Source organism: Oncorhynchus kisutch, unplaced genomic scaffold, assembly GCF_002021735.2.
Source record: "Oncorhynchus kisutch isolate 150728-3 unplaced genomic scaffold, Okis_V2 Okis07a-Okis12b_hom, whole genome shotgun sequence".
Classification (NCBI taxonomy): Eukaryota; Metazoa; Chordata; class Actinopteri; order Salmoniformes; family Salmonidae; genus Oncorhynchus; species Oncorhynchus kisutch.
In genome coordinates, this window is record NW_022261984.1 from 1255426 (window position 1) to 1280017 (window position 24592).

The window sequence follows — 24592 nt, forward strand, 5'->3', positions numbered from 1 at the left end:
GGCGGGAAGCGGGGTGAGTGTGCGTGTGTGCATCATGATTGGACACGTCTGGGCGAGCTCGCTTATCTTGTCACAGATTTATTGTGCGCCTGATACCATCATTATGTGAAGTACAATGTAGAGGTTCAGTGGGAAAGAGTGGAGACTCAACATCATGACTGATGCTTAGTGGAAATAGACAATGGAACTGTATAGAAGGCTAGCTGAGCATTGCTTAACTATAAAGATATAAGCAAGCATGAAAAGTTTAATTTTGGTATTGTAAGTACACCCTACAGGTGTAGGATCTTAATTTGATCCCTCTTTGTTGCTGAGAATTTTTCTGCACAGCATGGAAAATGTACACTTGTAGTGTATTCAAGGCTTAAAAAGTATTCTAAAGTTTGTAATTTACACTTTACATGTTAGTCATTTAGCAGAACAACTTACAAAAGCAATTAGGGTTAAGTGCCTTGTTCAAGGGCACATCGATAAGAGTTTTCACCTTTTACATTTCAGACTTGATTTTCCTTAACAAAAAATGTATCTACCTCTAAAAAAAATCCACATAATAATTCACATTTCCCGTTGCTGCAGGATAATTTTCCTGCTGTAGCAAACCGGCTCCAATTAAGATCCTACACCAGTATATAGGTTACCCAAAATGCCCATTCACAAAATGTCAATTGAAATCGAATTAGGTAGCTATATGAAGTGTATCATTTTCGGTTAAACCTTTGAGCATGGGGCGTTGGAGGCGATAAGAGGGTTAGTGTTCAGATTTCGGCTTGGAACATTGTTCATATTGAATTCACAGCCATTAGTGGGGATTCCTTTAGCTGGAGGAGATAGCATTGTGTAGTCTCATTCCACTTTATTAGAATGTGTAACCTAATAGACAAGACAGCGTTAGCCCATTTTCCAAACCTGGGATATATGAGATAGGGTGTTAACGCGAGGACGCAGGTGAGCTGTGAAACCTCTAGATTACGCCCCTGATTAAAAATAAAAAAGGGTTTGACATATTTTGTCGGGGGGAGTTGAATCAGGGAAACGTGTAAAACTTGTTAGGTCAAGTCCTTATCTGGTCAGCGATTTGGGCCAATTAAAGTCGATGAAATAATTTATTAATACAGCTGACACGGTCACTGTCACGAGCTGTGAGGGGTTTTATTTTAAACTTTTTCCACAGAGGGTAGTATGAGGACAAGCATGCTCAGAAGTAACCCATCCCAGGCTGTTGGGTTCAGAGAAAGGTTGGTCTTTTTAAATCTAGCGGTGCGGCCCAGGGAAATACCCTGTGTTCATTAGACCACATCAAACGACATGAGGAACTAAAAATGGCCGCCGCAACCGTAGAGGAGCAACTACATGCTCCAATTCAACGCGCTTCTCGTTCCCTGAATACCTACTGATGACACCCCTTCACACCAGTTTGCATCAGGCATTCCTCTGGCAATCCATCCTTAGAACCCATCTAAGGATCAGGCCCCCAGTGTCCAGACTGGAGCCTGAAGTCACGAGCTCTGCTGGTCAGCTGCTGCTAGCAACCTAGCAGTGCCAAAAGCCCTGGTCTGGCCTAGTAAGCCTATGTAAATTACAATCGCCAGAAAGCCCCCCATCCCCAAAGAACATTTTGACTGCAGTTTTAGCCTCTAATATTAGTTTATTATAATCAAGTTCAATCCTACGGTCAATCAAATCGAGATATTTAATTAAATTGTGATCCATTCTGACTACTACATTTGTCGTCACACAGGACCATGTGCTGACACAGACCAATCACGGGCCGGCAGGCTACGGGGAGGCTCGCGCCCGGTGGAGTTGGCTCTCTCAGGCAGGATGAAAATGACTACATCGACCATGAACCTTTGCTAGTTACGGCCACTTTTACCATGATCCTTAGCAATTTCTAGGTGCCATTCAGCCCCATGCAGCAATATGGCGTGGTTCAAATGCAAATACTTCCGTCTTCCATAGGAATACGTGGATGCTGTCAGCGCTATCACCATCTACGGGCTTTAATGTCTACGCTAAGGATGTTGGTCTACTTTTGGTCTCTGGGGGTCAGATGTTTGTGAACTTCATTGGAATGAGGAAGTATGCTCCAGCTACATTTCACTAACTACTGTAACTTGACAGTGTTTGGCAAAGACAGTTCATATGTTAAGATACAGTATATGATATTGTCAAAATCATTGTATTCGGGTAGAAGAAAAGCTGGATATTTTTTTACTGTACTGCTTGACATACATGTATTGCTAGAAAAAAACATTTTAGCATTCCGTTATCTGACAGCGGAGTTCATTTCGTGCAATTCTACACATTTTGCCATAGGGCAGAGAGGAAAATGAGCTATTTTACATATAATTTCCTAAACTTCTACGCAGTTTGCCACAGGGTGTAGAGAATTTGCATGCAGTTTTTAATATGATAGGGTTTCTGAGTAAGACTGAATAACAAAAATCAATGTGGGCCCCCCGGCTGGTAATTCCACCATGATTACTAAGTTTAGATAGCTGGCCGCTAGACTAACTTACCATTCTAAAATACTTTAGCTGACGTGGGCTAATTGAGTGACTATCAGTGACTGACATAACAAGAGAAAAACTGCTGATGCACAACCACATTTTTTCATTGCACCTTGTTTATTCTACTATTTTAACTTGCAACAGTAAGTTGAGACCCCGACTGAGCCCCCCCCCCCCCCCCGAAACAACATATAATCTTCCATCACTGATGTAGGCGTACCATTTTGAAGATTGGGAAGTAATCTTCATTGAACTACAATTATTTTACATAGGCTCTTGGTTGAGGAAGTTTTCATGTACTAACTAGGCAGCTGTATATAGTTTATATGAGGATATCAAACGCACAGGAAATGAATAACTAACACTTAGCCATCTGAGGGCATCATCACATAGCTCTCAGTCAAGTTGCTGGTGTGAACGCTAAACATCTCAGTCATGCTGCTGGTGTGAACGCCAAACGGTGGCTGCAGCACCAGAGTTGTCAAGCCAGAAGGGGAGGAGATATTTCTTTGCCAAGGGGATGGGGAAGGGGGGAGGATGAGGGAGGGGGGGGGGGGGGGGGGGTGACTATTAATAAATCAGTGAAGCCAGGATTCAGAGGATGTGTCTGCCTCGCTGCCTCCAGGACCTCGTCTTGCCAAGAATAATTTGAAAGAAATATGTGGAGCAGCTGACCTTGTGGCGGACACCGTATTCTCCCGACTACTCTGTGGGTTAGAGCGAAGACGCCTGCTGCAAAACAAATGTGCAAACACAAAGAAAAGAACATTCCAGCAGGCGTTTTGTCTTGGTTGGATGAGTGAACAGAATCGAGGCATGAGAGAGCCAGAGAGCCGTGCTCTTTTTGACGAGTAAAGCATTCTTGAAATGATGCACAAAGCATAACAAGGAGTCACACACATTACATGGTTACAACCACAGAGGATGGGCGTCGGGTGGCACGTCCCCTTCGCAACATGCAATGTAGCTAGTAGCTACATCTTGAATATGCTTACAAATCCAAGTTTAGATCAATCACACTAAATGTAAGCACAGGGGTGAATTCCAACTTCCACTTAAGTCTAGTAATGCATTGATGTCAATGGGAAACGAAGTGAAAATTCTATGTAAATGGCAGTTAGCATAAGCACCATGGAGAATGGATGCTTCTCATCGCGCAATGTTGCCAGTAGCTAATAGCTATGTTTGAAATATGTTTACAAATTGGAGTTTAGATAGTTTAATTAGTAACATTGATGGTCAAATTGGAGTTTAGATAGTTCAATTAGTTACATTGATGGTCAAATTGTACCGTGGTTCCGCAGAGATACCGCGTGGCATCATGCTGGCTAATTGCATATTTGTGGAACGTTCACATCACAAGCCGAGAGGAGAAAGACAAGGCGTTTTCTTCTAACACACAGGCTGCAGATTCTGTGATGTTCAATTCAATTTCCTCCTCCATTCCTTTGATGGATAAAAATACCACCACCGTCACCACATTTTGAAGGAGGCCGCAGCATATTTCTCTGTGTCTGACAAATAATTGATACAAGTGCTTAGGTATGAACAGATTGATATTTGACAAAGTATTTGATCCTTCCTAGGCCCACGTTGAATTGAAACACAATCTATTGATTTCTCCCTTTCAGAATCCATGTACTTTTTATTACCTTACCTTCCTTGTCTCTTACTTACCTCATTACCACTAACAGATCAAACTACATGATTAAGTTTCTATTGAATGGATTTCACCCATCCAGCTAATAGCAGATCAGTGGCCTTGAAGAAAACGAGACAAAGAGAAGCTATTTAAGACTATTATTATTTAATGGGTGCTTAAATTTGTCCTATATTTGGAAATGTGTTTTTTTGCCTATCCTCACCCTCAGGGTGAAGGGTCACGGCCAGGGTATTGGTTAAACTGTATCAGTTTACCCATTATGTCACTCACTCATTGGCTTCCATTACCAATTAAAAGTCCTCTCCTAATCCAAGCTACTTTGTACTTCGAGAGGGAAACCGACTAAACAGTCTCATGCAAACTGCACTGAAGATCGGTATCCTCTTGGATTTCTTTCCAAAATCCGGGATCAAAGCAATAGACCGGTAAGAGAGAGTTAATTTGGGATTCCATTTGTAGGGAGAGCGAGAGAGAGAAAGGAGAGAGAGAGAGAGAGAGAGAGAGCGAGAGAGAAAGGAGAGAGAGAGAGAGAATGGGAGAGAGAGAGAGAATGAGAGAGAGAGCGAGAGAGAAAGGAGAGAGAGAGAGAGAGAATGAGAGAGAGAGCGAGAGAGAGAAAGGAGAAAGAGAGAGAGAGAATGGGAGAGAGAATGAGAGAGATGGAATATGATGCAACTGAGGAGGCTTCAATTTGATTAAATTCATTTAAAAAACTCACCGTCATTTGTTTAGTGTTGGTTTGATTAATTGCAGCTCTTTGCCATCTTTTTTGCAGCTCTTTGCCATAATCCGAGAGCTTGTTATGACTAAACGACTAGGACGTGAGGACTAAGAAAAACTTTGCCAGTGGTCTATTCTCATCCTGACTGTGAGTTAAACCTGAGGGACATTCTGATGTGTATGTAATCATTGGAGATATACTGCAGATGCTTAGCAAGGCAAATGCATCTCTGTTTATGGTGGCACTTGGATAAAGTAAAGTAACGCTGCCTGTGATTTAAACCACCCAATCGCATAACATGTCAGTGTAGTACCAATGGAAATGTTTGGCCTATAATAAATCTCTCGCTTTCTCTTTCTTCCTCTCGGTTCTCTCTTTCTGTCCCTCTCTCTCTCTCTCTCTCTCTTGATCTCTCCTCTCTCTCCACCATCTCTCTCCTTCTCCATTTCTCTCTGTCACTCTCTCTCTCTCTGTCTATCTCCACTCACTCACTCCCTCTCCCATCTCTCCTCTCTCTCTCTCAGTTCTGGGGACAGGGAGCTTTAAATTCGGGGCAGACCCATTCCAGTTCTCCATTCTTTGTGAGCAGTCACCCAGACCGATCACTGAACTCTTGCAGGGCTGGAGACAGCCAAAACCCGATAGCACCGCCAATCTAATCTCCGGGGCCGGCCCCAAAACTGCAGTGGTGTAATCTGTAATCCATGACGACTGGCCTCCCTCCGTCTCCGAAGTTTAAATCATCCCTGTGGCAACATGATGGAGTACTGATTGAGGTCTCGAGTGATTGGACTGTGTGGTACGCTCGGTCGGGGGCATTTGAAGGCGTTAGTGAACATTCTGGTTTTTCTCCTATGGCATTGATTTATCACAACGTCTGACATGGATGGCAGGCGGGAAAACGATACGGTTTCCTTCAAAAACAGGTGGTGGGTAAAAGTAGCTTTTGCCGACAGGGGGGACGACTCTCCGAGGTGAACTCAACGTTTTCTCGTACTTGACATGGAATGTGTGAGACTCCTGATGGGTACTTTGGAACAGTATTAGAGAAAACAGACAGATAACACACTGCTGTCTAATGAACAGAAACAAGGTCCTGTCAAAGGTATCTACTCACCCAAAAGACTTTGACATGTCAATCAAACGTCAAGCGGAAACACGGATTACTCTACTAATCCCTGTCACTGTAGATCTTGTCTATTTCTCAATTGTCTAGAAACTCTGTCCTCTCCTTGCCTCCTGTCTTCTCCTTCATTGCACTGATCTGAGAGAACTGACCAGGTGAAAGACAGCCTTACGATGGGCTTGATTCCACCATATTGTTTTCACCTGTCAATTAATTTCAAATCAATGCAGAGGATGGAGCTAAACCCAAACAGGATAAAACAAATATTTGGTCTGATATATGATGTTATATTCTGTCTACTCTAGAAACGGAGATAACTTCCTCTTCCTGACTGATCCAACATGGACAGCTGGGAGGACCTGAGCCAAGACCAAAATGACCAGGAAGCAACACTTATTGAGTACAGGGATTCCTGCCAACACGACAGCAGAGCTCTTAGCTAACTAGCCTAGCAACATGTTGGGGCCTTAGCCGTCACAAATAATAGCAACCACAAAAGCATCCATTTCTGCCACTTTGTCTTGAGCCTCGTCTCTTGAGTTCCCTCCCAGCACAGTCTTGGTCTGGCTCTAAGTCTGAGTCGCTATGTCATTACCATAACTTGTTTTTCTCAAGCTAGGGTCTATGTGAGAATGCAATTACCATATTCTGTTTTTCTTTTCACCTCAAATGAGGAGCGAGGGATAAAGAGGAGAGGAGAGTCAGCTGGCGGCGAGGCAGAATGTTAATCTGACACGATAAGTGGGCCTAAGGTTACTCAACTCAACACTAACACTCTCACCTAGGGGAGAAGGGAAGGGAACGAGGTCGACCACCATAACAGAGTGTCTGAAAGGAGGGCCTGATGCCAAACCTAAACCAAGTGAAGGTTATTGAGCTCAACACCCTTGCCTAGGGGAGAACGAAAGGGCAATAAGCGGGCCACCATTACAGTAGCCTGCTCCCAGGTCAGTATGTACTGTCTTGATAGCTTCTCTGGTCATTGTAGGACAACACAAACAGATCTGGGACCAGGAAACCATAACATGGCATCCAATGGAAGGCCCAGTGCCAAACGGAAACAATAGAGCTCACCGTGAAGTAAATACCTTTGGACAGGGACCAGCAGTGTGATACTTTAGTTTAGTCTAAAAACGACAACATGAACAAACACCAAAAAATCTAGCATGATTATAGCATGAGTCATGACAAGTGATTAGCAAAAAAACAACAACAACAAAAGAGCTAAACAAAATGCATATGAGGTGAAAGGTTATGAAGGTGATGTGAAGTATAATGACGATGACATGAAAGCATTATAACCCCTCCCCCACCCCCAGGCTTCCAGGTTAGTAGATTGACAGAGACGGAGCCAACATGCAGCCCAGCCTCTCTCTGTCTACTCTCTACATGTTGTGCGTAAGTAAGCCCGTTGTGTCACCCATCACACTTCCGCAGCCGAAGCAACAGCTGTACCATCATGTGTGCAGCAAGCCATGCAGTGTATCTCCCATTTGTCAGGCTGCTCGACACTTTCAGAGCTCCCTATTAATATCATTCACACATCTCTGCAGGATATAATTACACAGTATGGCAGCAGCCAATACTTCTCTGTTTCCATAAGAGTCAATATTTGTCCATAGGGCTAGATATTTTATTAAGGGTCAATATAATATCAGACGGTGGTATAATGTAATACTGTTGCACAAAATGTGTTCATTCTAATAAAATGAGGTATATTGAGGCTACAGTAGGCTCATTCTAGTAAAACGAGGTATATTGAGGCTACAGTAGGCTCATTCTAGTAAAACGAGGTATATTGAGGCTACAGTAGGCTCATTCTAGTAAAACGAGGTATATTGAGGCTACAGTAGGCTCATTCTAGTAAAACGAGGTATATTGAGGCTACAGTAGGCTCATTCTAGTAAAACGAGGTATATTGAGGCTACAGTAGGCTCATTCTAGTAAAACGAGGTATATTGAGTCTACAGTAGGCTCATTCTAGTAAAACGAGGTATATTGAGGCTACAGTAGGCGCATTCTAGTAAAACAAGGTATATTGAGGCTACAGTAGGCTCATTCTAGTAAAACGTGGTATATTGAGGCTACTGTAGGCTCATTCTAGTAAAACGAGGTATATTGAGGCTACAGTAGGCTCATTCTAGTAAAACGAGGTATATTGAGTCTATAGTAGGCTCATTCTAGTAAAACGAGGTATATTGAGTCTATAGTAGGCTCATTCTAGTAAAACAAGGTATATTGAGGCTACAGTAGGCTCATTCTAGCAAAACGAGGTATATTGAGGCTACAGTAGGCTCATTCTAGCAAAACAAGGTATATTTACAGTAGGCTCATTCTAGTAAAACGAGGTATATTGAGGCTACAGTAGGCTCATTCTAGTAAAAAGAGGTATATTGAGGCTACAGTAGGCTCATTCTAGTAAAACGAGGTATATTGAGGCTACAGTAGGCTCATTCTAGCAAAACAAGGTATATTTACAGTAGGCTCATTCTAGTAAAACGAGGTATATTGAGGCTACAGTAGGCTCATTCTAGTAAAACGAGGTATATTGAGGCTACAGTAGGCTCATTCTAGTAAAAAGAGGTATATTGAGGCTACAGTAGGCTCATTCTAGTAAAACGAGGTATATTGAGGCTACAGTAGGCTCATTCTAGCAAAACAAGGTATATTTACAGTAGGCTCATTCTAGTAAAACGAGGTATATTGAGGCTACAGTAGGCTCATTCTAGTAAAACGAGGTATATTGAGTCTACAGTAGGCTCATTCTAGCAAAACAAGGTATATTTACAGTAGGCTCATTCTAGTAAAACGAGGTATATTGAGGCTACAGTAGGCTCATTCTAGTAAAACGAGGTATATTGAGGCTACAGTAGGCTCATTCTAGTAAAACGAGGTATACAGAGGCTACAGTAGGCTCATTCTAGCAAAACAAGGTATATTTACAGTAGGCTCATTCTAGCAAAACAAGGTATATTTACAGTAGGCTCATTCTAGTAAAAAGAGGTATATTGAGGCTACAGTAGGCTCATTCTAGTAAAACGAGGTATATTGAGTCTACAGTAGGCTCATTCTAGCAAAACAAGGTATATTTACAGTAGGCTCATTCTAGTAAAACGAGGTATATTGAGGCTACAGTAGGCTCATTCTAGTAAAACGAGGTATATTGAGTCTACAGTAGGCTCATTCTAGTAAAACGAGGTATACAGAGGCTACAGTAGGCTCATTCTAGCAAAACAAGGTATATTTACAGTAGGCTCATTCTAGCAAAACAAGGTATATTTACAGTAGGCTCATTCTAGTAAAAAGAGGTATATTGAGGCTACAGTAGGCTCATTCTAGTAAAACGAGGTATATTGAGGCTACAGTAGGCTCATTCTAGTAAAAATAGGTATATTGAGGCTACAGTAGGCTCATTCTAGCAAAACAAGGTATATTTACAGTAGGGGCATCCTCTGAATCCATGACTGGATTTACTCAACATGTCACCAAATTGATTCCCTGCACACCTGCATTTACATATACATGACATTTACTAAATATACACTCACAGCAATCATTTACAATTATCTGTTTACATGGCTACAAGCGTATAATGGGAATCTGCTCACTAGAGCCTTATTCACGGCTAGAATATCGTTCCCACAACACGGAAAACTCAAAAGCAGCAGTGAAAATGTCAAGTGTATTTTTCACTTCGTGTGTGTGTACGTCCACGTATGTGCCTATGAACAAGTGTGTGTGCCGTGTGCTCGTTGGTAGAGTGTGTGTTTCAGAGCCCTTAGTTACTATATGTCTTTTGTATAGCACTTTGTGACATTGGCTGATGTAAAAAAGGGCTTTATAAATACATTTGATTGATTCTAGACGGGTGTTTAATCCTCTTTCTACATCCTAATTGTGGTTAGATCCCAGCAGCTACACCCAGGTAACCCACGGCAACCCCTGTCAGAAACCCTGGTTGCCCCCGGTAACCCTAACCCAGCAGCGGGCACGGTAGAGTTGGCACTACTCACGTTGGCAGTGGCCCCAGGAGCGCCGGGTCCATCCCCAGCAGCAGTCGATGCGGGCGCCGTAGCGACACAGCCCATTGGACGAGGCCATCTGCCGAGGCCACCTGTCAGGAGACAGCTCTATCAGTTCACAGCCAATTAAAATGGACGAATTTAAAAGCCAGCAGGGTCTGTTGGTTCTTGCCCAGCAAGCCAGGAGAGAGAGGGAGAGAGAGACAGAGAGACAGAGAGAGAGAGAGAGAGAGACAGAGACAGAGACAGAGACAGAGACAGAGACAGAGACAGAGACAGAGACAGAGAGAGAGAGAGAGAGAGAGAGAGAGAGAGAGAGAGAGAGAGCAGTCTCATTCAAAACAAGGCCCAAGGCACTGATTGGCAGACTGAATATGTGTTTGTTCATTCTTTACCCAGCACATAATTAAATGTTACTTGTTTTCCAAATGCGAAGCTACTCCCATGTCCCTTAGAATGTGTAAGGAAAGTAAACAAACGTATCTGTGAGCGAGCTGGCACAAAAACACAGGACATTTCCCAATCAGCATGTTGGCATTTATTGCACAGGGGAGCCATGTTGGTTGGTGTGATGTCAGAGCTGAAGACTTACAGGTGAGACTACAGAAGAACAGGACCGAATGTAACTAATACGACAAGCTTCTCTCCACATCAGTGATCACTGACACTTTAATCTGTGGGGCCAGGCAGAGAGTCCCATAGCTCAGAATGAAGGTGTGTGCGTGTGTGTGTGTGTGTGTGTGTGTGTGTGTGTGTGTGTGTGTGTGTGTGTGTGTGTGTGTGTGTGTGTGTGTGTGCGCGCGCGCGTGTGCATGTGTGTTTAGAGATTAGACTGTGGTGAGTTATCATTGTGACGTTCATAATGTGACCCCCCCCATCTTCAGACTGGGGTGTATTCAGTGATGTGAAATGTTCTGCACAATGGCATGACAGACAGTCCTATCTGCTCTGCACAACACAGTCCAATCTGAACGTCACAGTTGAACAAGCCCCTGCTCTGAGTGCCAAAACCAAACGAGGTAGAGGCGTCATGAGCATCGACTGTCTGTGTGCCAACGTCCAAATGAAACATTATCAGAAGCAGAATGTCAGAATGTCATTTGCTATTAAAGAAAGTGGGGAAGGATAATGCCATCTTTCAGAAATAGGAAAGAGAACATGAGGCTAGAGCCGTTTTCATCCTGGCAATGGGCAAATACCTTATGACAGTTCTTGTATGAAAACCAGCCTAAATAATGTTTCTGTGAACTGATGTTACGTTCTGTTCTATTTCAGAGAAATAGCTTCTTGGCAGAGTAGAGTAGGATTACTTATTTATCTGTAGCGGAAGCACAGCGCAACATATCTTTAACAGGAAATAGAGAAAGATTAAGCCCATTTAAGGATGCCTCGGATGGGGACAACGATCAGAGCATGGTTGTGTTCTGTGACGTTAGCTAAATGAATCAGAGACAGTAGAAATAGAACGAACAGAGCTGATTCTAAATTCTACATGACACAGAATCATCTCCGTTCTAGACAATTAATTTATATCTGAACGTTTTGTAACGACAGAGAGATCAAGGTTCTGATGCTTGTTATCGAAAGGAAGTAGCCAAAGGTGTCTTGAAAAAAACACTTGGCAGAAGGGGGCGTCTTGCCTTGCTCTATCGTGCCTCAGCATTGAGGGCTGAGGAGACTGAGATTGACGTGGTTGTGCATGCGGGACACGTCCTACCCTCCTGCTATCCCATCCAGTTAGCCTCCATTGCCAAAACTCTGGAAATGCTAATGTCTGCCCCCGCTGCCAATCACTTCACAGGAGAGAAAGTCTGATGGAAGATGCTAAGTGGAAATGGCAGGACCAGGGAAAATGTTTGTACGCAGCACGGCTGGCAAAGAGAGAGAGAGAGAGAGAGAGAGAGAGAGAGACAGGAGCCCTGAGCACAATCCAATAGGAGACACATTGGGAATGTTAAGGGGAGAAATAGAGAGAGGAGGAGAGAAGAGGAGAAGGGAGGAGAAGATAAAGAAGCAGAGGAGAGGGCTCTGGAATTGATTGCCAGACATGATTGTGAATTGGGGGCCGAGAGTTACCGCTCACACACAGCAGGACCACTGACCAGATGGAGCCAAAGGTCACACACACACACACACACACACACACACACACACACTGAGCACCTGGTCAGATACAGGGATATAGTCCCATTACCACAGCTTGCACTGAAAACACATAAACCCTCTGCTGGTAGCTAATAGCGTGCCTTGCTAATAACTATCCATATTGAATGTGGATCAACGGGTGAAAAACATCATTAAAATAGCTGATTAACACATAATAACGAGGAAGAGTTGCTGCAAATTGGTTCATCATCGTATTACTAATTTAAACATAACTCCTTGGCTGGTATTATTCAGGGGTAATTTTTATCCACCAGCGTAAAACTAATAGGGCCTAAAAGTGATATGATATTGCGGGCATAGCCTCGCCAACTGAGTGGGAGGATGATAATTGGTTTGCCTGAAGCGTTTTTGCAACACAAAAAAGTGGCAGTGTAGTCGACCCTGTGCGGCGGGCAGGCAGGGCGGCAATGCCAACGAACAGGTGATGATGCAAATTAACTTTGAGAGGCACCTCATAAAGAGACGTGTGATGCCACGCCAGTGGAACAGGAGGTGAGGTGGGAGAGAGAGAGAGAGAGAGAGAGAGAGAGAGAGAGAGAGAGAGAGAGAGAGAGAGAGAGAGAGAGAGAGAGAGCGGGAGGGAGGGAGGGAGGGAGGGAGGGAGGGAGGGAGGGAGGGAGGGAGGGAGGGAGGGAGGGAGGGAGGGAGGGAGGGAGGGAGGGAGGGGGGGAGGGAGGGAGGGAGGGAGGGAGGGAGGGAGGGAGGGAGGGAGGGAGAAAGCGCTCTCTGTCACTGTCTCTCTCTCTCTTTCCATCTCTTTCCCTCTCTCCCTCCACCTCTACCCCTCTCTCCCCCATCTCTCTCTTCCCTCCATCTCTCTCTTTCCCTCCATCTCTACCACGCTCTCCCACCATCTCTACCACTCTCTCCCTCCATCTCCTTTCATCTCTACCACTCTCTCCCTCCATCTCTACCACTCTCTCCCTCCATCTCCTTTCATCTCTACCACTCTCTCCCTCCATCTATACCACTCTCTCTCTCCATCTCTACCACTCTCTCCCTCCATCTATACCACTCTCTCTCTCCATTTATACCACTTTCTCCCTCCATCTCTACCACTCTCTCCCTCCATCTCTACCACTCTCTCTCTCCATCTATACCACTCTCTCCCTCCATCTCTACCACTCTCTCCCTACATCTCTACCACTCTCTCCCTCCATCTCTACCACTCTCTCCCTCCATCTATACCACTCTCTCCCTCCATCTATACCACTCTCTCCCTCCATCTCTACCACGCTCTCCCTCCATCTCTTTCTCTCCCTCCATCAGTCATAAAACTGAGCGTAGCCCTCGGCTGTTGGAACACGGCAGAATCATGCACACAACTGTGCTGTTATAACACGATTTATCAAAGTAGAACTGAATTATGACTAGGTCAGTTATACACTACGGTATGTTGGAGTGATGTCCCATCAAATTCTCCATGTAAAATTCATATTGTGTTATTACTGTAATCATTCTGAACACGGTGCGCTGTAGAATAATTGTGTTGACGGCAGATCAGATAGATGTATGTCTTTATCCTTCTTTATCCATGTCTATGTCTGACCTTCTGTGTATGAATAATACTACATTGCAGTAAGCTGTGAAGGAACTGAAGCACAGAACTATCACGTTTGGCATTCCATTGGTGCCTCATCAGGAAAACAAACCACTAGACAGGTTCTTCACAACAGACGCTGGGGGAAAGGATCCATGTTAGTCCATCATCTAGCCCAGGATGTGTGTGTGTGTGTGTGTGTGTGTGTGTGTGTGTGTGTGTGTGTGTGTGTGTGTGTGTGTGTGTGTGTGTGTGTGTGTGTGTGTGTGTGTGTGTGTGTGTGTGTGTGTGTGTGTGTGTGAGGCCAATCTCTGCTGTTTGACAATGAATAGGATGACATATTGCTCATATAGCAGCACCCGACACTTAAGTGGCACTAAGAGACATTATTATATGGCATGATAATAATCTGTCTTAAAAGTGTCCCTCAGAATGATGAGAGTAATAATAACAATCTATGACTGCAATGTTGCTTGACAGTGACACACACACACTCTCTCTCTCGCTCTTTCTCTCTCACACACACACACACACACACACACACACACACACACACACACACACACACACACACACACACACACACACACACACAACCTTTGCATACACATTTAATCTAAATTCCTGAGGACAAGTAGCACACTCATGTTAAAGAGAACATCGCTTCATAAATGTTCATGAAAGTGGCTCGCTTTTATTCTGAAAACGACTAGTACCACACACTTCTGTAAGCACCGGTTGACATGTAGCCTTTTTCACTAGTCCTGCTGAATTACTTTGACCAATGTCCAGGAAAATTGCTTGCTCTCTCTGTATACACTTATTCACGTATTTTAACGTCAACCCTGGGGGATAAAATAAGGTCTGTCTATCTTTGAAGGTCTAATGTTGTTAGAATATACTAAGGATGTTTGGAAGGAGAGTGAGGACATGGTTTGGAGCAGTAACTTGGAGGAGGATTGGAATGTATTGGCTGTGTCTGGAGCAAAGCAATGTGGCGACATCATCATAGAGAAATAGCCTCCATGAGTAGTGGCTATTTAAAGGGGGAATCTGGATTTTCTCCAACTAGGATAAAATATCTCATCCTAGCTGTTCAGTGGTCTGATTAATGGTCTGACATACAAACTCAGGATTGTGACTTAAAAAAAAGCAAACTAGTCCTTTAAATGTTATCTGATGTGTAGTCTTTCATCGAGGCAAAGTGTTGTGACCTTACCTCAGATAGCCCATTTCCTGATTACAATACAGAATCACTTATAGACCACATCACAACAAGACTGGCCTAGCGCCATTTTTCATCCTTGGACTAAACATTACTGACAACAATGTTGATGAGTAATGAAAACCCCTCAACAGGGAATTACAGGTATAGTTAATCTGTAATTAATCAGGCCTGTTTTGAGCCAATTTACCACTAGGACAAAACGACCTTGCTGTGGCTGGCCAGTGAGCGGTGACGCCCCCCTCAGTTGCTAGCTTAGCCCATTAGCTCTCTCCTCCAAACAGCTAGTTCAGATAATAAATGACTTTCCTCCACAGTGTTCTCACGGGACCCTCTCCCTATGAATTTAGATTGAAGTCAGCAGGCCAGGTTTATAACCGGGGAAATAGGCCAATAATGACCCGCGTGACATACCGCGCTCCATCAGAGGGTGACGCTAATTACGTATGCTGCTCGTTTAATGCAAATTATCATTATGGGTTGGGCAGGGAAGGGCATCATGGGGAAATATCAGCACAACTCACCAGACTGGGACCGTGGCCCTGTCACAACACATTAACATTACCTAACATTAGACACTATGACCAAGAACCTGGAGTAAACATCCACTCACACACTCTCACATTCACGCACACACACGCACCAACCCGTGTTTAACGACAGACAGGTAGGAAAGTTCAGCCCTATCAATCCCTAAGAAATATTCTATTGACTCTGAAACCTTATTTGTGTAAGGTATCGGTGAGGGATGGATTGTGCTTCGGGCTCAGTCTGTCTGACAACAATAAATGGGGGTGAAAAACCAAATTAAAACGCTCGACTGCGATCACTATTGGAGTAATATCACGTCTTAGAAATACTCTCCAACTCTGTCTCACTCTATTGCTATTTGTACGGAGTCTAATCCAATTATAGTGTGAGACCTGCAACTCTATCCTATGGAGATACAGAATAAAGGTTGTATTCAATGCACCATAGGACCAGCACCCATTGGGAACTCCACAGGGAATAGGGTGCCATATAGGATGCAACGTAGCCTTCAGTTCCTCAGTCTACTGTATCACTCTCCCAAAGGAAACAGCCTTTATGATGATGAATACTGCAAGGCAAGTGCATTGGAGCCAGTCCAGTGAAAGTGAACCTGTCTTATTAATAAACAAGCTTGGAAACATATCCTGAAGGAATACATATCTGGAATACCAGAGGGCTTACTGTGTATATAGGTAGAAAAAAGTATATAGGTCGTTTTATATACAATGAGCTAAAATGGAATTCGTCAGTATGATGTTTTTATTACTGCTTATTACGAGCTGTATAACATTCCTTTTATGGAGAGACAAGATGACAGCTGCACCAGATAAGGTAGATGTAGATTTCAATCTCAGGAACATTCTTTAGATTGGGCACTTTTCTCCTTTCCAAATACTTCACCGGATTCGTGTTTGGACATGAACCACCCGGCAAGGTAGGTGCTGTCACCGTGATATCAGCTCATTGAGAGGGAAATCCAAGCATCTGACTTTGCAAAGAAAGTAGGCTGCTGGCTACTCGGTTTTTGCAAATGTAGGCCTAAACAGCGAAACACTGTTTATTACCAAAGATGGTTAAGAAACTCTGTGGTATTCGGCCTACGTACTAACATAGACCTAGTAGATCCACATAAAGAATGCCAAACAAAAAGCATCAGCAAAAACATTGCAAACATATATTAATGTTCATTTCTTATATATATAAAAGTACACCATTCATTCGAGATAAACAATTATGTTATTTTTTTTATGAAAATAAGGGAGAAGAAAATAGATTACACTGGTATAGGTCTATTCCTTCCACTGTACGTCAAGTGCGACTACAGCCCGAATCATTTCAGCACATCAGCAACGTTTCAGTCTCTGCATTGCAAACTCATATGCTCACTATGTGGAAGTCGCGTTCATGGAATTAGGAATCAATAGCATCTCCGTGGTCACATTAACCTCTTTAAAAACTCGCTCAGAGTTTATGAGCAACACCTTCTCCATATTCCACAATCACCAACGCAATTTTGAACACTTCCAAAAACAACATAATTGATAGAATGTTTTTTTTAAACAAAAAATTATGAATTGTAGCCTATTGAACCATATGTGGAGATGTGTGCACTTACCTGCCGTCATTCTCAGCACTTGCCCCTAAACAGAAACCGTACAACACCATCAACTTTATCCATAATTCCATGGTTAGGGGAATGAGCGCACACCGCGCTTGAACTCCTAAAATCCAAGTGAAACGTCGGACTGTACACTGCAGTGTTCAATCGTTAAAACGAAACGAAACAGTGGAGATTTGTTCCCTCCCAACGTTAAACACGCACTGGCATGAGAGGAGATTCGATGTTGTCCTTCAAATGGACCCCGATCCTTTAAAATGTTTCGGAGGTGCAGCAAAGGCAGGGGGAGAAACCAGCCCGTTGCTTCCTCGAGAAGTGACCCAGCGCGTGTGGAGCGGAGTGCACTCTACTGGTGTTAAATGGACCCCGCAGGTTCCTTCTCTCTCCGTCTCTCCGTCTCTCCGCACAAGTTCTCTGGGCTGCTACCCAATGAAAACGCATCAGCGCAGTCGGAGCGCGCACTGCTCGTCAGCAAGACTGTTGTGAATACACTTTGTCACGGTATAGAGCTGTGCCACTTTGCGCAGTGGTAGGCTGGAAATCCATAGATACAAAAATAAAAATGCAAATTAGCGACGGTCTATTTATTCATTCATTTGGGAGTCCCATTGAGACCAGGATCTCTTTCACGAGGGAGCCTTTCCATGTGTGATATAGGTTGCACTCACGCACTGGTTGTGCATACTTTGGATGGCTTAATTAATTGCATAGCCTGCTCAGACACGCAGTACCATCGCCCACCCAGTAATGAGGAGTTCTAGCCTCCTGCCTACACACCATGTACAGAATTTACAGTACAAAACGTACTTTAGGACTAACTTCTGAGTGAACACAAAGGTATCATCATATTTGCCCATAAATACACAGATTGTGCTTTAGCGGATAAACGTTAAAAAGGTCTCAGATAATAAATCACAGCAAATCCACCCGTCCTTCAGTGACATCATCCCTGAATTGAACTCCCAGGCTATATTTGGCTCAACATGATAAATGTATTTATAAAGACAGTTCAATTAACTTTTGTACATAGTCAATCATAATTAATCACAGAGGTACACATAGTTATAAAGGATTATATATATATACGATCGGGCCGAGTTAAAACCTACACTCAGAATAAAAGGTTCTGGATATATATGTATGGCAACCCTAAAAGGTTCTGTGTAGAAGCCTTTTGTAGTCTTTTGATCAGACCCCATTGGGTTCTTCTTCACTGAACCAAAATTGGTTCCATATAGAACCCTTGTGTTCCATATAGGGTTTTATATGGAACCAATTTAGTTTGTATACTGAACTATAAATGCAACATGCAACAATATCAATGATTTTACTGAGTTACAGTTCATATAAGGAAATCAGTCAATTTAAATCAATTCATTAGGCCCTGATCTATGGATTTCACATGACTGAACAGGGGCGCAGCCCACTGGGGAGCAAGGCCCAGCCAATCAGAATGAGTTTTTACCCATGAAAGGGCTTTATTACAGACAGAAATACTCCTCAGTTTCATCAGCTGTCCGGGTGGTCTCAGATGATCCTGCAGGTGAAGAAGACGGATGTGGAGGTCCTTGGCTGGTGTGGCTACATGTGGTCTGCGGGGTTGTGAGGCAAGTTGGACCTACTGCCAAATTCTCTAAAACGAAGTTGGAGGCAGTTTATGGTAGAGAAATTAGCATTCAATTCTCTGGCAACAGCTCTGGTGCACATTCCTACAGTCATCATTCCAATTGCATGCTCCTTCAAAACTTGTGACATCTGTGGCATTGTGTTGTGAGACAAAACTGCACATTTTAGAGTGGCCTTTTACTGTCCCCAGCACAAGGTGCACCTGTGTAATATGCCACACCTGTCAAGTGGATCTTGGCAAAGGAGAAATGCTCACTAACAGGGATGTAAACAAATTGTGCACACAATTTGAGAGAAAAAAGGCTTTATGTGTGTATGGAACATTTCTGGCACAATTTATTTCAGCTCATGAAACATTGGACCAACACTTTACATGTTGCGTTGATATATAGAGAGAGAGAACCTTTCGGGGTGCCATGTATGAAGCAAGCATAGAACCCTTTTTCGTTCTATCCAGAACCTTTTTTAGGCAACAGTAAAAAGTATTATGTTGGAAGCTTGAAATACCTGCCAATATGACCATTACGTTTAGTGGCCGTAGATACAAGTTGTTTTTGAAATAGGTCACTGTATACTTCCTGTATACCTACCTCCACTGTAGTAGTTACAGAAAATCCAATATATACAGTGCATTCTGAAAATATTCAGAACCCTTGACGTTTTCCACATTTTGTTACAGCCTTATTCTAAAATTGATTTGTTTTTTTTCTCTCATCAATCTATACACAATAACCCATGACTCTGCTGCAGAGGATAAGTTCATTAGATTTACCAGCCTCAGAAATTGCAGCCCAAATAAATGCTTGACAGAGTTTAAGTAACAGACACATCTCAACATCAACTGTTCAGAAGAGAATGTGTGAATCAATGTGTGAATCACGCCTACATGGTAGTATTGCTGCAAAGAACCCACTAATAAAGGACACCAATAAGAAGAAGAGACTTGCTTGGGCCAAGAGACACGAGCAATGGACATTAGACCGGTGGAAATTTGTCCTTTGGTCTGGAGTCCAAAATTGAGATTTTTGGTTCCAACCGCCATGTCTTTGTGAGACGCAGAGTAGGTGAATGGATGAGCTCCGCATGTATATTTCACACCGTAAAGCATGGAGGAGGAGGTGGTATGGTGTGGAGGTGCTTTGCTGGTGACACAGTCTGAGATTTAATTAGAATTCAAGGCACACTTAACCAGTGTGGCTACCACAGCATTCTGCAGCAATACGCCATCCCATCAGGTTTGGGCTTAGTGAGACTTTTAGGGTTGCACATTTTGGGGAATATTCAGAGGTGGAGACTTTCCGTGGGAATTAACAGGAATATGGAAATTAACAGGAATATATGCAAATTAATATTAATACCATTTAAATGTAGATGTTTTTTTGCATTGGATATGATTACCATATCATATGGAGACAGAAACATAAACCTTTTACCTTATCATAAGTAGACATAATTGCAAATGATTAAATCCTTCCAATAGAAAAATAAAAATAAAAATTTAGTTATGAATTTAACTTTAATTAAATGAGTTGACTCTTCACATGGCATGATTTCACTAAACAACAAAAGAAAGGGAAAAATGAATGATCCCCAATGATCCATCGCAACTCCCAAAAACATTTTCAACATCTGTCAAATGAGTATAGAAACTAAAGCTTTGGTTGTCTCCCTCTCAGGCTTCTATGTCTTCTCCCTGGACCTCCTCAATGTCCACCTCTTGAACATCAGACTCTGAGGCCTCATCTTCAATGTCACTTTCCAACCTTGTTGAGGATGGCTCGTTGTCAGGCTCAAAAAGCCTCAAATTTGCCCGGATGGACACCAATTTTTCAACCCTTGTATTGGTCAGCCTGTTGCATGCTTTGGTGTGTGTGTTCCCAAACAAGGACCAGTTGCGCTCTGAGGCGGCTGATGTTGGTGGGATTTGGAGGATGATGGAGGCAACAGGGGAAAGAGCCTCAGATCCACAAAATCCCTTCCACCAGGTGGCTGATGAGATATGTTGGCATGACTGCAATATTGCATCTCCATCCCAAAGCCCTTGCTTGGAAGTGTACTTCGCCAGACTACCAAGAACCTTGTCCTCATCCAGGCCAAGGTGGCGAGACACGGTAGTGATGACACCATAGGCTTTGTTGATCTCTGCACCAGACAGGATGCTCTTGCCAGCATACTTGGGGTCCAACATGTACATTGCGGCATGTATGGGCTTCAGGCAGAAGTCTTCATGCTTTTTGATGTATTTCAGAACTGCAGTTTCCTCTGCTTGGAGCAACAGTGAAGTGAGCAGGGCAGTACGGATTTCTTCTCTTACATCTGCAAGCAGAGTCTGAACATCAGGCAAGATGGCATTGTCTCCCGCAATCTGCAATGGCTACTGTTATAGGTTTCAGGAGTTTCAGGCTGCTTACAACTCTCTCCCAAAATACATCATCCAGGAGGTTCCTCATGATGGGGCTGTCCTTATCAGTTGACTGTGATATGGCCATTTCTTGGAGAGACTCCTTCCCCTCCAGCTGGGCAGCTTCACTGTGGTGCTCTTATTCTTCTCACTTTGCTTGGTGAGGTAGATTGCTGCTATAACTTGATGACCCTTTACATACCTAACCACTTCCTTGGCTTTCTTGTAGAGTGTATTCATTGTTTTCAGTGTCATGATGTCCTTGAGGAGCAGATTCAATGCATGAGCAGCACAGCCAATGAGTGTGATGTGAGGGTAGGACTCCACTTTAGACCAAGCAGCCTTCATGTTTGCAGCATTGTCTGTCACCAGTGCAAATACAGTTGAAGTCGGAAGTTTACATACTTATGTTGGAGTCATTAAAACCCGTTTTTCAACCACTCCACAAATGTATTGTTAACCAACTATAGGTTCGGCAAGTCGGTTAGGACATCTACTTTGTGCATGACACAAGTCACTTAACCAACAATTGTTTACAGACAGATTATTTCACTTATAATACACTGTCTCACAATTCCAGTGGGCAAGAAGATTACATACACTAAGTTGACTAAGTTAAACAGCTTGGAAAATTCCAGAAAATGATGTCATGGCTGTAGAAGCTTCTGATATATAAGGTGCTACTTGGCACCGGTGGAAGATCCACAACCTGCAAAGGTCTGGTCAGTGCTCAAGATGTACCCGTGTTTATGTGGTCAAACTGTTAGCCAAGTGAGGAGTATTGAAGAAAGCAAAGGACTTGTTGGTCAGGGGGGGTGGGGAGGTTTGGGAGTGAGGCTGTCATCCTGGGTCATATTTTTGTAACTGTCCAGTGCGTCGTGCAGCAAATACTCTGGACAACACCATTGTCTGAAGCGCTCATCCAGACAGTACGCTTGTCATAGTCATAGTCTGTGTACTACAGATCCTGCATATGCCACTGTATTGGCAGATAGGAGACTCTTTTTCGGGGGTGTAGGGTGGAAGCTGTTTCCGCGTAACAGGGAATTCCTGTCCGTCGGCTTCCTGTATAGGTCTGTGCTAAAGCCACCCCCTCCCCCTTTGTCAAAATGTCCAGAAAACGTGTTACATCTGCATGAAAGGTGAGCGTGAATTTCAGATGCTCACTGCTTGTATTAATGAAGGAGTGGAATTGATGAAGTTCCTTTGCTGTGCCCTGGAATAGAAGAGATGTGTCATCAATTAAGTGTTTCCAGAGCTTGATTTGGCCCAAGAATGGACTGTCAGGGCTGAAAATAACAATAATTCTCAAACAACCCCACATACAGATGGACATAATTCGGTGCCATTTTACTACCCACAGCAGTTCCCTTTTGTTGAATGAACATTTCATTTTCAAACATGAAAAAGTTCTCAGTCAGAATAATCTCAGCAAGTTCAACAATACAGTTAGTGCTAGGGAGTGTACCACTGGGTCGTTGACTAAGGGAGTGTACCACTGGGTCGTTGACTAAGGGAGTGTACCACTGGGTCGTTGACTAAGGGAGTGTACCACTGGGTCGTTGACTAAGGGAGTGTACCACTGGGTCGTTGACTAAGGGAGTGTACCACTGGGTCGTTGACTAAGGGAGTGTACCACTGGGTCGTTGACTAAGGGAGTGTACCACTGGGTCGTTGACTAAGGGAGTGTACCACTGGGTCGTTGACTAAGGGAGTGTGCCACTGGGTCGTTGACTAAGGGAGTGTACCACTGGGTCGTTGACTAAGGGAGTGTACCACTGGGTCGTTGACTAAGGGAGTGTACCACTGGGTCGTTGACTAAGGGAGTGTACCACTGGGTCGTTGACTAAGGGAGTGTACCACTGGGTCGTTGAATAAGGGAGTGTACCACTGGGTCGTTGACTAAGGGAGTGTACCACTGGGTCGTTGACTAAGGGAGTGTACCACTGGGTCGTTGACTAAGGGAGTGTACCACTGGGTCGTTGACTAAGGGAGTGTACCACTGGGTCGTTGACTAAGGGAGTGTACCACTGGGTCGTTGACTAAGGGAGTGTACCACTGGGTCGTTGACTAAGGGAGTGTACCACTGGGTCGTTGACTAAGGGAGTGTACCACTGGGTCGTTGACTAAGGGAGTGTACCACTGGGTCGTTGACTAAGGGAGTGTACCACTGGGTCGTTGACTAAGACAGTGTACCACTGGGTCGTTGACTAAGACAGTGTACCACTGGGTCGTTGACTAAGACAGTGTACCACTGGGTCGTTGACTAAGACAGTGTGCCAGAGCTTCCATGGCTTCTAGGCCTGCCTGGTGGGGGATGTTTGTATAGAGTGATTCAACATCAAAGCGAGCCATAAGCATCTCCCGATCAATATTGTCCATTGTCTTCAGGGTGTCAATCATGTCCATATAATCACATACATATGCATCTTTTTTCACCAATCTGCAGTATGTTTCTTGGGAGGATTTCTGTATGTTTTGACCAATTACCGCTTACAAAAATGTACCATAGTAGTACAATGAAAAAAACACAATGGTACTATTATGGTTGTGCGTTACCATGGTAGAATGTATAATGCAGGTTAAATCCATGGTATTTCCATTATCCATTGTCTACATGATGAAATACCACAGGATTATTTAGGTGCTTGGTGGTACCATCATATTTCAAGGCTAAAAACATGGTACATTTCCATGATTCAGACTATACCATGGTATACATGAAAGTACCATTGTAGCACCATGGTACATTTTTGTATCTAGATCAGAGGTTTCGACAATAATTGGGCAAAAGAGCAGAATTGGGCTGCCCGTTTAAACAAAGTCTACGTATCCCACTATGTCATTTGTAGTCACAGGTGCTGCTCCACTGTTTTTCATATCATCACGGTTGCTTGTTAGTTGAATTATAGCCTAGGCAGCTGTTTTAAATTATTTAGAGAGGAGGAGAACATGTTTTACCAAGCAATTCTATTTGAAATAGACCATCATTTTGATCCAATATCAATGTTGTCGTGATCCTCGCTTTTTCAGCCACATTACAATTCCCACAAAGTGGATTTTCCCTATTGGTGCAATGTGGAGGGTGTTTGCCTTTCACACCAGCGACGCAGGTCCGCTTCCCTGCACCAACGTTTGGGGAAGGTAAAAATCGCTTCATGAGACATGTTACAATTCCCACAAAGTGGGTTAAACCTATTGGCACAATGCGTAGGGTGACTTCCTTTCACGCCAACGGCCTGGATTCTCTTCCATGCCCTGCCGTTCGCTACAATATCATTACAGAACATCTCTTGACTATGACCCAGATTGAAAGTACCGTCAGCTGTTGTAATAACTCGATCTGTTATTCACAGAAACATTGTTGAACATGTAACCAAAACAAATGGTTCATGTCATTCAAACCCAGAGAGTCTGTGTGGATGGTTCAACCATAGGGTCCA

At 43.5% G+C, this 24592-nt stretch overlaps 1 protein-coding gene across 8 annotated transcripts in view; it reads right to left on the reverse strand.

Annotated features, from left to right (window-relative positions):
• Positions 1-17474, reverse strand: part of LOC109886558 (nephronectin-like) — a 69436-nt gene extending 51962 nt beyond the window's left edge. For 2 of the 8 annotated variants that reach the window (XM_031815042.1, XM_031815037.1), the window contains exons 1-2: positions 17120-17470; positions 10034-10134 (exon numbers count right to left, since the gene is read on the reverse strand). In XM_031815042.1, the coding sequence (XP_031670902.1) occupies positions 10034-10134; positions 17120-17190 (172 nt within the window). In that variant the 5' untranslated portion in view covers positions 17191-17470. Of the gene's footprint in view, positions 1-3185; positions 3243-10033; positions 10135-17119 lie in introns of all 8 variants that reach the window. The other 6 variants (XM_031815034.1, XM_031815041.1, XM_031815036.1 and 3 more) reach the window with 6 other exon arrangements.
• Positions 17475-24592: the final 7118 nt, after the last annotated feature.